The following is a 19,556-nucleotide window of genomic DNA, read 5'->3' as shown; positions in this document are numbered from 1 at the left end:
CGGGCGACTTAACCCGTTACCACATAAAATATTTACCGGGCCAAAGAATGGTCCGAAATTGGTAAAGCTCCAGTGAAGTCATATCACGTGTGCAAATCGCAGTATCATTCACCAGACTGTTCACCAGATCTCCTTCCGTTGCTTTAAGGTGTTGAAGACCATCGCTTTCCAAATCAAGTATCCTTCCGTAGATCTACTCTTCATTTAAAGCACCTAGAAGTCTATCTCAATCGGGACGGAGCGGAATATTAAATCCCTTGAAAATCTCAAAACTCGCGATCAGTTAAACGGGAAGTTCGCCATCACTAATGCTCGGACACCAAGTGTGAACGTAGCCTTATTAGGAAGCTCATTCGCGCCATGTTTTAATTGTTGTTTAACAGGTTTGTGAGTAAGAAACATTAAGATCAAAGCTCAGACATCTCCCAAATAGCTGCATTTATAGTATTTATTACGACCAAATAGAGCTTGAAGTTGTACACCATGCATAGATATGTAAATCTTTTTGTGGGTACTTCCTGGCACTTTCTTGTAAGCTACACCCATTTATTGAGGTTTAACTATAGCATCACTGTTCATGTAGTGGTAAGTTTGAAAATACTGCAAAATAAGTTTAATTTGGGGATAGTTTTAGGCCTTGAGACAATTTTAAGCGGCGCATTCCGCTGTGTGAGTTAACAGAGATTGGCATCGTAAAAAAATAAGAACCTCATTCTCGTTTCCAGATTCCTTTTTCTTTTGGTCGCGTAGCCAGAGCAACCGAATGGCTGTGGGAACGAGAATATGGAGACATCATTTTCTTTGATATTTACAGACTTGCATTGGGTAATAAAGGATTCGCACTGAGCAAAGGGACTGCTTTTAGTGTATATGAATTTTAGTTCTTGTCTTACCCTGAAAATCAAGCTCTCTGTCTCGATTCGTGTCAAAAGCGACCACATATCGTTTAGCAATTAGCAGAGAGATATCAAGTCCTTCCGCCAACTCATCTGGTGAAATACCACCATCTCCATCTGTGTCAATAGTTTCAAATGTACCATCCTGAAGATATTTAAAAGCTTACATAGCTTCTAAAAAAAATGTGGTTGTGTGTGTGTTTGTTCGTGCGCGCGCGCGTGTGTGTGTATGTGTGTGTGTGCGTGTGTGTGTGTGCGTGCGTGTGTGTGGTGGGGGGAGAGGGGTGGTTGGTTTTGGTGAAACGGTGCATAGCATTGAAGATGCGCTGTAGATGGCAACTCAACTTTGAAAATCCTTCGCCATTTAACTGAGAACAACTCATGCAAGATATGCACCCGAAAATATTGCATTCGTTTCAGGAGTTAGTGAGTTAAAATCATCTTTAAGTGTTGTATTATCTTACTGTTTTAATTTATGCGTAAACATTTGCAGCTCAGTAAATATCCACTGCTACCCACCCCTACTTCGGTTAATAGTTTATACTCACTGATCATAAAAGTGAAAACAAGTGGATCTGGGGACGTCAACAGAAAAAGTGCATTCATTGAGCGTGCGCATTACTGTCTTATTTCCTTGCCAAAAATGCAAAGAGCAGACACATCAGCGTTTACAAAAGCTCCACAGCTCCTTCAAATGCATCCACTTCAAGAGGTGTTTAAGTTAAAACAAAAACAAAAAACAAAAAACAAAACGTTTTCGGACAAATTGAGCCAATTCTGGAGCCCATCCTTGCTGATTCTTTTATCTTTCTCTTAGGATAGATCGACATGCCCTTAATGTTAAGAAATGTACTACAACGTACCTGATGATTATCAATCTCTCTTTCCTCCGAAGTTACTACTGGCCTCCCAAATGTTGTGCTCAGCGACTCTTCCCAGCTTCCGACTACAGCCGAGGGCACGGTAATCAAATCAATGAGCACCGTTCAGACAACAAAACAGTACTCGACAGTAGTTGGAAGCTGGGAGGAGCCACCGAACATTTGATTGACAGTAGTGAAAAATGCATTTGTCAGTTGAGGTTTGAATTTTTGAGTTGGCATGTTATTGAAATACGCAGTAGTAAATCTTTACTTTTATATCAAGATTATTCAGCGAATTTGTAATACAAAATTAATCTACATGTACATGCTTTTTTCTTAAATCGTTACACTTTTGGTTTATAGCCCTTCTTATTTCATTCCAGTGTCTATCAACAGTTTTCTGGGAATATTTCATGACAATGCATCCTAGAAAAAAATGAAACAAAATGTTAGACAATTAAATAATTTTAATTTGTCATAGGTAATGACATTAAAACTAATAACAAATCTTTATAGACTTGTGACAATAACAATTCTTTTTACTTTATTAACTTCTTGAACAAATCTCCTGCTTAAAATACTTTAAAAGCAAACCACATATGTCATGCGCGAACAGCAACTTATAGCTTACGTGTACAGGTTAGTTGGAATGAAGATATTGACACTACCTTTCAATTGTTTCCTTACAATCTCAGAAATTTTGTTGAAAAGATGGATTCTCATGTGGTAACAAACTTCAAATTCCTCTCTTTAAATTGAGTTTTTATTGAGACTAAATTGTAGGTCTCAAGACTCGACAACACAGATGTCTATAATATGCCTCTTAAAGCCACTATGATGATACTTACTTTTAATTAACAAGACTGTCTCAGATCCAGTGCTTTCCGACCCAACTTTGTGTTTACTGGGGGCAGCATGCCATCAACTTGATGAATAGAATAAAACAGTATTTCCTTAAAAGCAAAATCTAAGAAGGGATCTCGACTTATGACAATTATGACAATTGGGCATTATGATGATAACTACACAGAGGAATGGATTCATTACAAAATGTAGCCAACATAATTATATAATTATCACTTTTTGTCAATTAATGTTGTTCCCCAAGGGTTGTGTCATTCAACATTGGTTGTCCTCAAAAGTGCAAATATATTGGTATCCCTAAAATGTCGATTCCTGCTCGCTGTAAAATGCAAGTGACCAGATTAGGAATCAGGCTCTTTCAATGCCCACAATAATAATCATTGTTACAGACACTGAAAGAACAATGGTAAACCTTTGCATACAGAAACCCCTAATGATTGCCCATTTCCTCCTACTGATTCACGAAGAAAAATCTCTTCCCCTAATTAAGCATTTTCTGAAATTTGTTAATGAGAACCAATTTTAATTGATTCCAGCATGTTTCATGTGTTATATGACCTACCATTCATTCTTTTTATTTCATATTCCGTGCTTTGCAATTCAATGGAAATTTGTGTAAATATTTTAATCCATAGTAACAAAATTTGAATGTGAATTACTGGAGAGAAATGCCTGAAAAAATAATACTTTGTTACAAAGAAATCTTCCCAAATTATCAAAAATGAAGAAGAAAAGGCCACACATTTGAAAATGATGCATTTATATAGACCCTTCTCAGATTCGACTTGATAAAAGGTATGATAATTTTACACTTAAACATTGAGAACTTCGATTTCACAATGACATACATGACAAGCCAAGAGATTATAACCAAATTATGTAATAAAATATAAGCAGTTTTCCTTACAAAATTGAACTATTCTCATCGTCGGCTTCATTGCCACTTTCAACTAAAGAGCTGCTCGGTGACTGTGAACAGATTTATGTTAAAAAAGTCATTAATAAAATTGTTAAAGATTGCCATATCACTTTATTGATGATAGGCCAAATAACACTGCTCCTCAGATATTAATTTATCTTTATACTGACTACAGTTTGAGTTGTCACTAGAGGCAGGTGAAATACAGTTTGAGTTATCACCAGAGGCAGGTGAAATAACTGGTTGCTTAATATAGAGATGTGCATAATTTTGTAGTTCAGCACAGTCAACCCTCTATTGTAATAATAATATGGACACCTTAAGAACAGCCTTCCTCATGCTGATGAAGGATACTGTACATGTATTATGGAAGAAGTTTTTGTTCAGAATTTAGACTGAAGATGTGCCTGTAATATGGGTGTCCGTAAGGGGAGCTTCCATTGTCATTCAAATACTAAGAGTAAAAGGCGAACACGAATTTGGTCTCACCTCACCTTTTATTTTGGGATTTGGTGTCTCACTCCTGCTTTGGCCCATGGTGTTTAACTTCCTATTTTGGTCACGCCCTTGTTTTAACTAGAGGTCTACTTTACCATCTAATACCTGCAGTCTTCTCACAATTTCAGACAGGCCCTGGAATACACAATTAGTAAACTCTGAATATTAACGACCGCAGTTTAGACAGGATGTGTCCTAGTTTCAAATCTGCGTTAAGTTATGTTTTCTAATTTAAAAGAAACATAATACAACTGGGCGTTACACGTCTATATCAAGTACATCAACATCCACCAATTTATGCATGGCCATGGCCTTCTGAAATCTCCTCAACTAAACTTAACATTTGGAGAAAGCAGCAATCAGTAAACATCATAAAACAACAGATTATTATACTTACATTACAGCATTCAGCTTCTTGCAAATGCTTTGAAGATAAATGTCTGCAAAAAGGAATCCAGTTTCTTGGTGTTAACTCTACATAATTGTCCAGAAGTTATAAAATATTAAGTCCTTGGACACAAAGTGTTAAGAAAGTTCCATGCACAGCCTTCAAAACAAGTGTACATACCAAAACAAAGAAAATTTTAAGTAATTGAACTTCATGATTGTTTATCAACATTTGGCCATGTGAACTTCTTGCAAAAGACCTGATTTTCAGCAAAATTAAGGGTGAATGTTAAATGCTCAGTTAGGAGACTAGGTCCTTGTGTGGAGGAGTTATTTATTCATTTTTTAAAAGACTTCCAACCTTATGTCCAATCTAATTTGTCTTGTAGTTTATATTTACCTTGACAGTGATTCTTTTTGGTAACTTGATTCAACTGCTTTAGCTAGCTTCTTCTGCTCTTCCTCAATAGAAGCTGATTAAGACAATAAAACAAGATAAGCATTATGTTAATCATGGATTCTGCTTAAAGTTCGAGCAGTAAGTGCAGTAACTTTTTGAATGCTATTTAAATCATCTCACTGTAATTCATTTCTCTAGGTTACCCCACGACGGAATCCTCAAGCATTCTCAAGAAATTTAATGTCAAACCACGTAAGAATGCTTAAAGCGAGTGTTATTGTGTTTTCACTAACGCGAAATGTCCATTTTTAACTGAAATATGGACAGTATGGTTAACTACAAGTTAAATTTTCTCTCACGGGTCAGCTTGAGAGCTTAAATCTTGATAAGATTTTCTTACCTTTATTCAAAATAATTAATGTGTATCCCATGTGATAGTTGACAGATACTGTGTATAGGCTAAAATTACTATGTTTAGGCTAAAAAGTGAAAAACCCCTAAAGCCAGTGCAGTTTGCTTTGCGTGGAAATGCATTAAAGTGCACCTACACCCAAAAAATTTTTTTTGCTTAACGAAGTAAGCTTATTTTTTTGAGTATTTCTGTGCAAAAATTTTTTTATTTGCTCAAATCTTCAATTTTCTATGCCCAGTCAAAATACGGAAAATCGGCCGCCATCTTGCCCCACGACCGAGTTTAAAGAGGAATGGCTCTAGTGGGTAATGTGACGTCAAATCGAGAACACGAAAGTCTGCATTTCACACATTTTCACTTGTTTGGGAAGGTTGTAGTCGATAATTGTCCGAAAATATGCCGACTAAGTGTGTTGTAGAAGGACGTAGCAACGTGCGAAATTTGCAAGAGGGTATCGCGCTTCATACATTCTTCATACAACACACCTAGTCGGCATATTTCGGACAATATCGACGACAATCTTCTCAAACAAGTGAAAATGTGTGAGATGCAGACTTTCGTGTTCTCGATTTGACGTCACATTACCCGCTAGAGCCATTCTTCTTTAAACTCGGTCGTGGGGCAAGATGGAGGCCGATTTTCCGTATTTTGACTGGGCATAGAAAATTGAAGATTTGAGCAAATAAAAACATTTTTGCACAGAAATACTCCAAAAATAAGCTTATTTCGTTAAAGGGGAACTCAGGGGTATTTTTGAAGTAATTTTGTATTATTGACCTGTTTCTTCTGTCTCGATTTTTGGTAACCCTTTTTGTTAGCCGTTCGTTTTAACGTAGATATGTTTCCTAAAGTGAGAACGAAAAACGCGATTAGAATTCCGCCATCTTGGATGTTTATGAGCCATATTAAGTTGGTCAGCAGTCCGCTGTTGCGTCAGATCGTCAATACCCTTTTCGCGGGACTTTCTAAAAGTAATAACACTTCGCACTGATACGTTTTTGAGATTGTAGAGCTAGTTTATTTTTAAGTTCGACGAAATGGTGAACTGCTGTGTTCCTGGATGTACCAATTACAACTATGTCTGTAGTGATCACTTCTCGGCAAGCTGTTTTCAGTCGAATCTTCAAGCGAAGATCACTGGGCAAAAGTATAAACGCCGGCTAAAGGAGGATGCTGTGCCTTCTATATTTGACTATGCTTCACAATCTGCTAAAAAGAAACCCCGATTGTCAAGCGAAAATCGCCGCGATCGACGAATGCATCAAGAAGTTAGTTAAAGCTTTTGTTTTGATTATTGCCATTTACGAGATGATTTCTTCAACGCAATATGTTACAATTTCTCACTCTCTGTGAATAAGAAAGGACCGTAATCTCACGACAGAGCATTTCTCTGCACCGAATTACAAAACGAGGAAGATAATAATTATTTATCTTGCTCCATGCATCTTCATACGTAATTGTACCTTCTCGACGCTAAAAATTCCCCCTTTTGGACTATAAAACGGGCTCACTTTTTGTCCTCTCTGGATGTGGGGCTAGATATATAAATTTACATAAGTATTTTTCCAAAAGAAATAAAGTTTCCATAACAAACGAAATATACTGTCATTGTTTCGTATCAGGATGTCGCGGAATTACTGGCCGCTACAAACGATCAGAATGCTTCCACAGAAGGAGTAGTAAGTAATGAGGAAGTTGTTGTTTCTGAAAATTCAGAATCCTTCTCTTGGAGTCCAATGAAGTGCGATGTTGGAATTCAGTGCTGTCTTCAACCTCTTACCCTCAAAAGTAAGGCAATACAAACAGAGTTTGAAGATGCTGCCATGACTACTAGAGTTAGGACTAAGTCTCCCCCTCCGACCCAGGCAAATGCAACCGAAAAAGTTTCCCTACCGATAGATGAAACTACAACTGGCATTTTTCCTCTTTCAAAACCTTCAGTCATTAATGCTGAAGGATGGAAAGTTAACAATGATCATAATTATGCTATGCATGCTCCCCCATATGTAGTCTTTCCTACTTATGAAGATGACAGTTCCAGTGTTACCTCATGGCCCCCTCTGCCTGAGGTGGAAGTTGTGATACCTAACACTGTTACCGAAGAGAATGAGATGGATGAAAGTGATGATGACAATGATTATGAGGATGATGACTTTGAGGACCCAAATTGGCATTTGCCACTAAATGTAAATAGTTTCACCAGAGAGGATATCAAGGATGACACATTATTTGAAGAAGAATCCAAGAGAGACTACATTACCCCAGACTCTGAAAAGAAATATGTTGTCTTTGAGTCATCCATAAATAAATTGCTGAAAAGGTGCCCCAGTTGTGGAGATATAATAATCGATTGTGAAAGGAAAACAACTGGTAGCATGTTATCAGTTCAATTGAGTTGTAACAGTGGCCATACAGTAAAGTGGGATTCACAGCCAGTAGTGAAACGGAAACCCCTGGGAAATCTATTGTTGTCTGCTGCTATTTTGTTTACAGGTAATACTTTTACTGCAATCAGCCAGTGGGCATCATGCTTTAATCTTCAATTTTTCAGTGAAAGTGTCTTTTATGACACACAGAAAAAGTACTTGTTCCCTGTTATTCATGAGGCATGGGAAGCTGAAAGTAGGAGGCAAATTGAGATTCTCACTGCCAGGGGTGTTGTTAATCTTAATGGCGACGGTCGCTGTGACAGTCCAGGCCATTCTGCAAAGTATGGCACTTACACTTTTATGGATGAGGACACTGGTAATGTGGTGGCATTTCAGGTGGTTCAAGTCACTGAGGTCACATCTTCTAATGCAATGGAGAAAGAAGGATTTACGAGGTGCATAGAAATGCTTGAAGGAAAAGATATCACCATCAGTAGGATTGCAACAGATCGCCATGTCTCTATCACCAGTTCCATGGCCAAAGATCACCCAAACATCAAACACCAATATGATGCGTGGCATCTCTCCAAGTGGGTGGTAAAGAAGCTGACTCATAAGGCAAATGAAAGGGGATGTGAGGACCTCTCACCATGGATACAATCAATCTCAAACCACCTATGGTGGTCTGCTGCAACCTGCAATGGTAATGTTTTGGCTCTTCAAGAAAAATGGAAGTCCCTCTTAAATCACATCTGTAATAAGCACATCTGGTCAGGAAATACTCATTTCCACCAATGCTGTCATCAACAAATTTCTCCCTCTGAAGCCAAGAAAGTCTGTTGGCTTAAGCCAAACAGTCAAGCTTTCTTAGCTTTAGAGGAAGTGGTCCTAAACACTAAATTGTTGAAGGATATTGCTAAGATTACTGACTTCTGCCACACAGGTAGATTAGAGGTATATCACTCCATGATGCTTAAGTATTGCCCTAAACGTGAGCATTTCTCATACCAGGGCATGGTTGCTAGGACCCAGCTTACTGCTATTGACAATAATCACAACACTGGCCGTAGACAAGCTGTAATAAAGTTGGGAGCACAGGAAGGCCTGGCACGCTACAAACTTTGCTTTCCCAAGGCAAACAAGCGATGGGTTGTAAAACCTGTAACTGAAAAGAAATCCTACGAATATTTGAGAGATTTACTCGCTCAGGTTGTTCAACGATGTGAAGCGGGAAACAGAATTGCTCAAACAATACCTGTTCTTTTACCGAGAAATATAGCCACAGAGCCAACACCTCCGAAGGCAGACATCATTGATAACCATTGTTCAAGATTTAATAGGTAAATTAAAAGCCACAAAGAATGTGTTTGTTTGGTGATTTAGCTCAAAGGGATTCTCATATATGTTCATATATGTTCAAATTTTCTGTTTAAAAACTATATATTAAAGACATACTAGTTTAAAGTTGTCAGAAGGAGCCCGGAGGTTGTTCATAGAAGTAGGAGAAACTAGATAGCTCTTCTTTAATAATCAATTCACTGATTTACTTTTGGTTAATGAATGCAATACAATATTCCATCACAAATCTCTATAGTTCAGAGAAGCACTTGTGTTCATCATTGGCAATTATATTTAAAGAAAAACTAATGAACTAACAAATGGAGCATATCACAAACAGAGTACTGGAAGGAGTAATGCAAAAATAACTAATTTTCTTATTCTGTAATCAGGCCTTTGTAGAAGGGTTCAATGGATTGTAAAATATATTATTGTGCAACTATGTACATCATGTCACTGCTTTAGTTTATAAGTAAGATAAAACTTTTCATCAAATCATTCGTCAGCATATCGAAAACCTTCAAAGGCAAACTCTTCTGGCCCTGGTGGAGGATAAAAGTTTCGTATACACATAACTGCACATGATGGTAGAACAACCCGGATTTCCTTGCCCAGTATTCCCCAGCACCACCGAGCCAGCTGTCTGTAGGCAATATGTCGAAATAGTTTATGTTCAGGGCCATCATATGGATCTTTGTACTGTTGCTTGTACTGATACCAGGCAGTCTGTAGGACCCACCTGTTTAGGCAAACTGGATGAAAACCTGGATGCTGCGTAATGCATTTTGGTTCCTCTTGACATTCACCACTAGTTACTGCCGCAATAATTTTATTTTTCACTGCCGTTATTTCCTGACAGCAAATACAGGCCTCCACTCTTCCCATAACCTGGCAGTTCCCACACGAACACCTAGATTTTAGAAAATGCTCCGCGATCAAAAAAAAATTATAAACTGACGCTGTCTCAGGGAATAAAATTTGTGTTTAGGCTCTTGGATTACATATTTTTATTGGTATGGACAGTGTATAAAGTATTCACTTACTTATACGTAGTTTGTACAAGTAAAAATACATGCTGGTCCGAACGGGGATTTTGGGATCCTACCGCTTAGATCTTGTCAGTACTATTACAATCTTGACCTCGAAAGCGACACGGAAAGCTTTGAATCTACACACACTGCATGAAATGAATCGTCTACTTAGTCGTACTGCGGGGCCAAATAAAACAAAATACCAAAAAAGGGTACACACCTGAGTTAAGTATCTTTTATTCGTTCTCTTATTGTACGAATACACTGGAAGCAGTACATACACATTATCGTATGAAAACATCGCAGTCGCATGTTACATACCAGTCAGAATTTTCCAGTCGCGGATTTGTGTTTTCCTCCTCGCTTTCCTCGCCCGAAATGCTCTCGTTATCGCTCACGCTTTTATCTGAGTTCCTGCGTGGCTCAAACTGATAAGGCTGAACGGAAAAGCTATTCGTAGTACTTTCTCCGTCGTTAAAACTATCGTTAATAGGGGCAGACTCGGATAAATCCATATTTCGCATGTACACTAAACAAGTCCACACCTTCGAGTCTCCCCAGGATCATATTTCTTGACGATTTGACGTCACACGAATACACGCTGACCAATTATGAGCAGGCAGTTACCTTTCAAGATGGCGGAATTCTAATCGCGTTTTCGCTCTCACTTCAGAAAACATAACTAGGTTAAAACGAACGGCTAGCAAAAAAGGTTCTCAGAAATCGAAACAGAAAAAACATGCCAATAATGCAAAATTACTTCACAAATACCCCTGCGTTCCCCTTTAAGCAAAAAAAAAAATTGGGGTTTAGGTGCACTTTAATGGTTCCAAGCTAAAATTACAGTAAATGTATGGGACTTTGGCAAACTTTGAACCGCTGAAACGCCGCTACAATTAGAGTTGAATTTCAAAAACGAAAATTTTTTGTAAAAGGCATTTGAACTGAGAATATTTTCATGAAGTATAAAGAACAGATTAAGGCTACAACGAAAAAAACAAACCCCCCTTCTTGTGACCAAAATTATGTATTAACGACGCGAAATGCCGGGATAAGAGTATTCATAAATCGAATTCACAGACCTCATTGTTTATTTAATGGCCTTATTTTCAGTTGAATTAATGATATCAATAAAGATATTTAAAGTAGTGGCAAATGTTGGAAATCAGCCTCTTTTTAGCTGCCTCACAGTGGGTCAGAATACCCCGCCTTGGTCTGTGTTCTTTGAAGAACGAAGTATGATTTTCTTATTCAACGGTCCATTGTGAACTTCCCGGTATTTGTTACCTAGATCGACAAAAGATCGCACAACAATACCGCAGCCACTGTACTCTTGAAAGAATTTGTTTCACTTAATCCCCCTCGACTTTGTAATTGACCAAGAAAATCTGACTACTCAATAAACAATAGGAATTCTCAAATCGATGTTAATCGCTTGCAAAATTGTAAACATAACCTTTATAACGACCGTAAATTGAAATAATCTTTAGCATTTTCTACTTACCTTGATCCTCCATTAGCTTCTGAATCTACAGCCCTTCGCTTTTTGCCATTTTCTTTCGCAAATCCCTTAAATATCGACGCACTGCAGTGACAACCAGCAATAACTTTAGTTCGATCGGCCGTAACATCTGTTCGCACCTACGCCGTGACGTATCCTTTTGGTCGTTGCTAGTAATGAGCGCATGACTGTTCGATGCGACACGCGTGAAGCGACTGGAGCCCAGTGTGAGATTTTCCTACTCGCGGTCAAATTTTCCGCGATTTCATTGAAAACGAATGCACACGTATTCATCATGTCGGGAAAAGACTCATCAGATGAGCTGGAGAGTACAAACTCTAACAGCTCGGATTCGTCTAGCAGCTCGTATAATTTCCCCAGTCTTCCATGTTCAGGAGCAACTTACCTCCGATAAAGAGTCCGATAAAGATGATGAGAGTTCGGATGAGAAGACAGATGACATGAGAGTTCACATGAAGGAGAGATGTCTCCCAAAAAAAGAATACGAAGAACTGTAAAATTACATGTATCGGAGTATTCAACCGAAGATTCCACCTCCGATACTAGCTCTTCTTTGAAAAAAGTAACTGACAAGATCAGACAGAAACTTAGAAGACGGGAAGAACGAGTAAAAAATATGATTAGAATTCACAAAAAACGCAAGCGAAGCACGAGAAAAACTGAGTATGAAAGGAGTGAGGATTCGTCGACTTGCAATGATAAAAATGTTGAAATGAGACCGACGGCAACTCAGCAACTGAGCGATCCCGAGACAGACGATGTAGACGGAAACTCAAATTTTTCACCCAATGCTGATGGGATGCAGATAATAGACACCGAAATTGGTGAGTGGATTTCTTCCCTCTTTTTAGCTAGCACAGCACACTTTATTCACTCAGGTAATATTTTCATTGAGCCGGTCACCGTTTTTTTGCGGGATTATTTTTTAGTGGGTGACCTGGGAAATAATTTTTGCAACACCTTGGATGCTTTCATTATGCCAAACGGACCTGTCATTGATCAGTGGGAACACCCAAGGAAAATGGATCAACATTTTCTGATTAATCCAGGCCAACCAATAGGAATGGCTCTTACCAATTTTCCGAATTCCCTATTAGGACATTATGAGGCGGTTTGTCAAAAATGGTATGGAGAATGCAAAGCATTTCGAGAATTAAACAAAAATAGTAAAGTTTTGTGTCTAAACATTCCTCGACCGAGCCTACCCCAGAGGCATCCCACTTAATAAGTGAATTTCAATTATACAGAAGTGTTATTGTAATATGTGGGGTATGTAAATAGTGCAAAATTATTCATTGATGCCATTGAAATAAATTTGTTTTGTCTGGACAGAAATACATGTATGTAATACATGTACATGTATCATGATAAAAAAAAAAAAAAACTTTCAGCTTCGCTAATTAAGATAAATTTTGTATGGGTATATAACAGTATATTTTTATTATATATTCAGATAGTGAGAGTGGTGCTAGCCACTCAGAGACAGCATCAGAAATGGAAGACAAAATCACTGAAAGCCCAGACTCAGATCAAGAATTTACAAGCGAAAGTAATGGAATGAGTTCTGAGAGTGAAAATCACAGTAGCTCGTTCAGTGAAGAGCATCCGTCAGAAGCTGAACAGCCTGTTTGTCAAGGAACCAGGGTCAGGAGAAAGACTTTTGAGGAAACTCTTTTGGCATTATCCAAAAAACCCACAATTTCTCAAATCTGCAAGGACACACATACTTAAATTTCTGGAAACATTCCTTCCTAAGCCAAACGCGCCATCGTGTAATTACACCTTTGAGAAGATGTTGATTAAAGCAATGGACATCCATTACTCTAGGTATGAATTGTGCAGTACTACTTACTAGTCAGGAACACTGGGATTGCTGTCATTTACAAGTACGAAAAGAAAGAGAACATCTGTTCATTTGAGCTTGAGGAACAGGATGATCCAATGATTAAATCCTTCATTGACAGGGACATTCTGGGAAAACGTTTTCAGGCTGTTAAGGAAACGATGTCACTCACTTGTATTTCTTGTTCTGACATTGTGTGCAGATGTGTCTTTGTACCATCAGCAAGTGCTGGCGTAAGCGGCTATGTTAGTCCTGTGTTAAGGCACTACCAACATGACTAAGTTAACATGTGTTCTATGCAAATTAAGAAAATATCCCAGGGTAACTGTAATTGGTTAAATTATTACTTAATCCAGGGCAGGTATATTTTGCAGGTTGCAGGTTGAAAAATCGACTTTTAATTCTCAGTGAGTCTACTTAGCACTTCGGTTAGCTTGAATAGCACTTCAGTTAGCCTAATTTAGCTTAGGTTGCTTGCTTTATATTGGGATTTGTTAGACTTCAATTCAAATAAACAAGTCGTTTTAACCTGCAACCTGCAAAATATACCTGCCGCTTAATCCATGGCCTTTACAGCATTTTCAACCAAAATTGGGGATTCCATAGCAATTCTGTGGAAAAATTTCATGATTTAGATTCAATCTACTTGAGGTGTTTGCAACAGGTTAATCTTTCAAGACTGTGTGGATTAGTCAAGGTTAATTGTGAAACTGACTTCTCAAGTTACCTTTTGGGTTAACCTCAGAAGTCTTAAATAGGTAGAGCTCCCGTAAGGGCCAAACTCCAGTGCAGTTACATGGCATTGATGGTTTTACTTTTGATTGCTAAATTGTGCAGTTGTCAGACTTCCAATGTAATAGTCATGTTAAACTCAGAAATGCTCCAAGAGATTCTTTTGTAGGATTCTTAACAGCCTATTTATGAATCTAACATGACTTTTTTAGCTTTTATCTTAAAGTCTTCTCAGCAATTAGTACACTTGGTTTTAATTAACTTAATCTTCTTCATTAAAACTTGAGGATCCCAGCAAGGATTTTCTTAAGATTCCTCAAAGATCCTTTTTGCATTCTTAAGGATCATGGCAAAGTTTTTTTTTAAGATACTTCAAAGATCTTCATTAAATCCTTGAGGATCTTGGCAAGATCTTATGAAGGATCTTTTTAGGATTATTCAAAGATCCTCATGACACCTTTAGGAATCTGAAGGATCCTTGCAAAGATCTTTTCAAGATCTTTTAAAGGATCTTTCCAAGGTTCTTAGAAGATCCTCATTAAATCCTTGAAGATCCTCACAAACATCTTTGCAAGATCTTTTAAAGGATCTTTTTAGAACTCTTCAAAGATCCTCATTAGATCCTTGAGGATCGTCAAGGATCCTTGCAAAGATCTTTGCCGGAATCTTAGCCAGGATCTTTGCAGGATCCTTCCAAGATCCTTGGCAATTCCTCAAGGATCTTTATAGATAGAAACACAAGACCTTACAGATGCAGGATCTTTGAAGATCTTTCAAGGTTCCTCAGAGGATCCTTAAAAGATCTTTATCTTTGAGGATCCTTGGCAGGTCTTTGAAAATCTTTAAAGATCCTTAAAGATCCTGTAAAGATTTTCACCAGGGTAGTGCCACCCCCCTCCCTACGCTACTTGTTATATGGTTTCCTATCTGGATCCTGGGCTTCAAATATTGATTGCAGTTCAACTTTTAGTCACCAAATCTCTTTGGGTTCATAGTGGGTCAACCACAGCGGTACAGACCTCAATCCCACAGCCAATCATCGCGAAAGAAGGGAAACAATGGAGAGGACGAGCTTGAGTAAGTGTTATTTTCATATCACTCATGTTGCTCTGCGCAGCATTTTGAAAATAGAATAATTACTTAGGTGATGAAAGAGATTTTTGTGCTCTGATTGGTCTGGGATTGTGACCTATCTTGCTATGATCACCTCGCACGTGATAATTATGGGCGCTACATTTCAAAATGGCTGGCTCTTGTTTGTCAATGTTACTAAGAAGGCGATGAACTCGACAAAGGAACATTGCGAGGAGCACAAAAGATGCTACTTAGTTTGACTTAAAACTTTTGGAAGGTGCAGTGTAGGATATGAGGGTAGTGCATATTACATCCAATAAGCCTGGGGAAACTGGTTACGGCAAATGAAAAATATCCCTATGAGGGCTGCACGAGATTATGCGAGCAGGGGTTGAAAAAGCGAGCTGCAACTAAAAGAAATAGAGCGACTATCATGTTGTTGATAAAATGCTTATTGCTGAGTTGGGTCATGCAGAACAGAAAATATTTGCTCTTCCATAACCAAGTTCTATTAACAGTTGCATTTTTTGTTTTTGGCAAATTAAATGTGCTTTGCACTGATGGTTTTTTTTCTAAGAAATTGGTCAAAGAGGGCCCAGTGGACCCCTCTGTCCAACTTAATGGGGGATACGGGTTATCTAGTCTAGTCTGTATAGTCGACGCAGTGAGAAAACGAAAAAGACAGAGAATGAGACCATAAGATGTAAAAGAGTTCAAATTGGGTTTTTATTTTTCCAGAAATTATTTCAGGCCCTCAGCAGCTGTTTTATCAATCTTGCTGTCAGTCATACTTACAAAATTAATACTTTCTTTCAAAGAAAAATATGGTAAAGTTAAAATAGTACATGTCCTGGCACAATTATTTGCTACCAATTGGACCTAAATTTTGTGCAGTAATTTATTTCAATTTTCGGAAATCCCACTAATCCCCCTCTGGAACTTTGTACTTTCAGGTTTGGTTAAATTTTTCCTTTAATCATTTGCAGCTTTGTTGTGGTGTTGTTGCAGACACGTGTATGTCTGTTTTGTGAGACAGACATTCTATCCACACGATTGATGGTCATAAAAGCACACAAGTAAGTTGGTGATGCTGAGGCATCTTAATTGTAAGTGACTAGTTTACAACAACTTTTATCACATTGCTGGAAGATTCCAAGGGCCCTTCAGGAAGGCGCTTAGCTCCAGTTTCCGTAGCATGAAGCAACGAGAGTAAAGTGTCTTGCCTAAGAACAACACAATGTACCTGGCCAGGGCTTGAACCTGGACGGAATATTTGCCGCACTGAATCTTGCACTGGAAAACACAAACTTAACTGCCTGCAAGCAGGCTGGTAAAAATATTATTTGTACACAAGTCACTGTGTTAATTGTCCAGACACTGTCGCAGTTGAAGTGCTTTCTTTTTACAGAGGACAAGCTATCAAGGATCTTCTCAAGTGCATTGTTCTTCATCCTTTAACTACATCACAGCAACCAGTTGGTATCTCTCCTGCAGCTCAACTGTTGTTGTCAGGAGCTGACAAGAACATGTTTACAGTGGGAGATAGGGAACAAGAGGTAGGGTTATTGTCTTCAAATTCATCTACAAGGGTGCACTGTTGCTACAGCCCATCCTAGTTGTATCACAAACAAGATAAGCAATGACACAACTAACGAGTCGTACAGTAAGTCTACTATACTGCGCATGGTCGAACCAACTCGGGCTCAGGCCCCACCCTATACAGTGACTCCTGACCTTTTGGGTGATGAACTGTTAACGATAAAATAAAACATAATGTGTTGCAGATGCTCTTTATCAAAAACCCAGGGACTTTTTGTGTAGTCCTCCAGTTATATCCTCCAGGTTCACTTCATGGTGATTTTTTGTATGTGGACTCCTCCTGGGTTCTCATTAGAAGGCAGGACCTCCACATCAGCGCTAGGATACTTAAGTATCATTGCCTGCTCACTTTTGCATGGGACTTAAAGGAATCCAATTGTAGAAATAATTTCTCGCCAAGTAATTCTCATAAGGATGCCTTGATACTAAAAAATGTAATGAGACATCTGCTGTTATCACTTACACGTGTACTTTCTGTTTCTTTTCAGACTGATAAACTATTGAGAGAAGTTCTGGACAATGCTACTTGGCTTCTGTTTGAACTGATGTGTGCTGTGCATCAGGTTAGGTTTGAAAACCATTAACTCCTAAGGGTGACTAACATCTCATTTGTCCTCAAAATATCTCCCGTCAATTGAACATTGAGATGATGAGAATGAAAGAAATGATCGCTATCAAAAGGACTTCCTCATTGTAAAACAAGTTCTCCTTGCCAGTATCACAGGAGATGTATAGAGAAATGGAGAATATGAATTTGGATGTTAAGCGCAGGGTCATTTATTAGGATTTTTGTTTCTTTACACGTTTCCTAAGCTCATGACAAGGAGAATTTGTCAAACAGTCAAGAGCTTCTTTAGTTGGTGATCATTTCCTACATTCTCGTGACTGTAATATATGACTCAGGGATAGCATCGTAAGGAGAAATCAGATGCTAGTCACTCATTGTTAACTTTGTTGCAGGGTTGACCTTGTAACTTGTCCTTACACTCTTACAGTGAACAATGGCTAGTGACTGGACTGAATTTATGATAACTTTATGAGATTAAGTTTCTTGTTATTTCAGGCCAACTGCTTTTCAGTAGAAGACAAAGTTCTAAACATTTTTTGGCTTATCAAGATTGTCGAAGCTCAAGAACAAACGGTGAGTATTTCACTTAAGGACATTAAGTATCTCGCTAGGTCTTTCAAAAATTGCTTGTACATTTGAGGGGTTCATATGACGGTGTTTTAGGTAATTCTGTTTAAATTCGATTTATATGAGCTCAAAATTTCCAATTCACAGACCAACCTTCCTTAACCTTTCCACTCCCATGATCTCACTAGTAATTCTCATTACGGTGAGCCAAACAATTCTTATGAAGTTTTGATCAGAGAATTTGGTATTGGATCAACTAGTATTTTTGTGTGGCTTACACGAATTGTAAACTGCACTATGTCATAATCCAAGATTTCTGTTTGGTAGTCTATTTGGTAGACTACAACTCTTTTCAGTTACTTGTTTGGTCTTGGTTAATTCATCGCAATACTGATATACATGAAAAATTACACTCTTGACTGGTTGAAAACAGCTAGGTGCCTTTTTCATGTATCACTAGTGCAAAACTCAAGTGCAAATGTAAACTAGACTTATACGAAGTAGGCTGCGCTGATTGATACACTCAGTAGCTGACCAAAATAAACTTGACTTGGAAAAGACAATTAACCTACAAACTTCACAACTTAATTTTACTTTGTTACGTAAACAAATTCATGACTGAATTTTTCAGGCCACTATGGGAGAGGATGCAGACGTTTGTTTCAGTTCCTAAAATCCTCATGTTAGCGGTGCAACCTTTGTTGTGAAAATGAGACCTCCATAACAAAGTTTGGCCATTAAACCTGAACTTGAAAATGAATATTTCAGTACTACTGTATGCTAGTCATCTTGTTTTATTGATGATCAGGAACAATATTGAAAACTATCCAGCCATAATCAAGTATTAGCTCTTCTAGAAGAAACTCATTATGACACCAGACACTAAAAAGCAGCTCAATTTCGTAAGCCACACATGTACGCATTGCGGACCTATTTTTCTTCATTCTCATCACTTGTCTGCTTGATGTTGTAATGATATGGTAAGGAGAAACTCTGCCTTGGTCAGTCATGGCAGTCAAAGGGTTGAGGCAAAATAGAAGCAAACATTCAGAAAAGATTGCTCATTCCAAGCATTATAGAAACACAGAGATTTTAAAGTTTCAATAATTGCAATTCGTTTCAAGATGGCGAAAGGCATTTTTCCTAAACTCCCACCCGCTCTATTCGGACCGTGCAAAAAACCAGTTTTCCTTCTATACGGCGGTGATTGACATGTAGCGCCTATTAATTCAAACTTTAATCATTTGGTCAATCTGTGTCTGACGACAATGAAAGTGTATCGCAATCAAATGTTAATATTTTTCGTTCCATTTTCAGAAATGTTTCGTGCAGAGGATCATGGAACGTTTAACGTTATTAGTATTATCTTCTTGCGGATATCTGTCTCCTGCCGAAGCTGTTTTTCTTTACCGACAACTTTACGTGCTCAAGAATTTTCTGGAATGTGGTGCAGTGGTTGAGAATCAAATCCGAGTTGGATACGCAGAAGAATTTAGGTATGATAGTGCAGTAGACTATGAGCAGTCCGCCATTTTCGGTGAAGTACGTGGCACTATGGGAAAAAAATTAATGGAGACCCAAGTGGATGTTTTTTTTTTTTTAGACAATCGCGCCACGGACTTCGCTGAAAAAGCTGGGACTGTTCGTAGTCAATAGTGCAGTTGATTTTGCTTT

At 38.2% G+C, this 19,556-nt stretch overlaps 3 protein-coding genes and 1 long non-coding RNA gene across 8 annotated transcripts in view; 2 read left to right on the top strand and 2 right to left on the bottom strand.

Annotated features, from left to right (window-relative positions):
* Positions 1–434: 434 nt before the first annotated feature.
* Positions 435–11,622, bottom strand: LOC148731277 (uncharacterized). 3 transcript variants are annotated; one of them, XR_016001367.1, is made up of 7 exons: positions 11,482–11,622; positions 4,828–4,900; positions 4,438–4,480; positions 4,032–4,175; positions 3,531–3,592; positions 2,608–2,684; positions 435–2,185 (listed from the first exon to the last, which is right to left on the bottom strand). It is a non-coding gene; the product is annotated as an uncharacterized LOC148731277 (long non-coding RNA). The 3 variants fall into 3 exon arrangements; XR_016001366.1 differs by having other exon boundaries at positions 4,037–4,175; XR_016001368.1 differs by lacking the exon at positions 3,531–3,592 and having other exon boundaries at positions 4,037–4,175.
* On the top strand, positions 6,291–9,456 carry LOC148731279 (uncharacterized). The gene has a single exon (XM_088760297.1). The coding sequence runs from the start codon at positions 6,976–6,978 to the stop codon at positions 8,950–8,952; it is 1,977 nt and encodes a 658-aa protein (XP_088616423.1). The 5' UTR covers positions 6,291–6,975; the 3' UTR covers positions 8,953–9,456.
* LOC148731278 (P2X purinoceptor 7-like) lies at positions 9,303–10,684 on the bottom strand. Its single transcript, XM_088760365.1, has 2 exons — positions 10,299–10,684; positions 9,303–9,856 (listed from the first exon to the last, which is right to left on the bottom strand). The coding sequence occupies exons 1-2, from the start codon at positions 10,499–10,501 to the stop codon at positions 9,442–9,444; spliced, it is 618 nt and encodes a 205-aa protein (XP_088616491.1). The 5' UTR covers positions 10,502–10,684; the 3' UTR covers positions 9,303–9,441.
* A 560-nt stretch (positions 11,623–12,182) lies between the features above and the next one.
* LOC148731276 (uncharacterized protein C12orf56-like) overlaps positions 12,183–19,556 on the top strand; it is a 31,070-nt gene continuing 23,696 nt past the window's right edge. For 2 of the 3 annotated variants that reach the window (XM_088760341.1, XM_088760340.1), the window contains exons 1-8: positions 12,183–12,323; positions 12,953–13,575; positions 15,070–15,151; positions 16,135–16,224; positions 16,557–16,704; positions 17,236–17,310; positions 17,811–17,888; positions 19,200–19,378. In XM_088760341.1, coding sequence (XP_088616467.1) covers positions 13,545–13,575; positions 15,070–15,151; positions 16,135–16,224; positions 16,557–16,704; positions 17,236–17,310; positions 17,811–17,888; positions 19,200–19,378 — 683 coding nt within the window. In that variant the 5' untranslated portion in view covers positions 12,183–12,323; positions 12,953–13,544. The remainder of the gene's footprint in view (positions 12,324–12,952; positions 13,576–15,069; positions 15,152–16,134; positions 16,225–16,556; positions 16,705–17,235; positions 17,311–17,810; positions 17,889–19,199; positions 19,379–19,556) is intronic. The other variant, XM_088760342.1, reaches the window with a different exon arrangement.

The sequence above is a fragment of the Stylophora pistillata genome, chromosome 5, assembly GCF_964205215.1.
Source record: "Stylophora pistillata chromosome 5, jaStyPist1.2, whole genome shotgun sequence".
NCBI lineage: Eukaryota > Metazoa > Cnidaria > Anthozoa > Scleractinia > Pocilloporidae > Stylophora > Stylophora pistillata.
The sequence above is the reverse complement of the archived record's forward strand: the minus strand, read 5'-3'. Positions and strand labels throughout refer to the sequence as shown.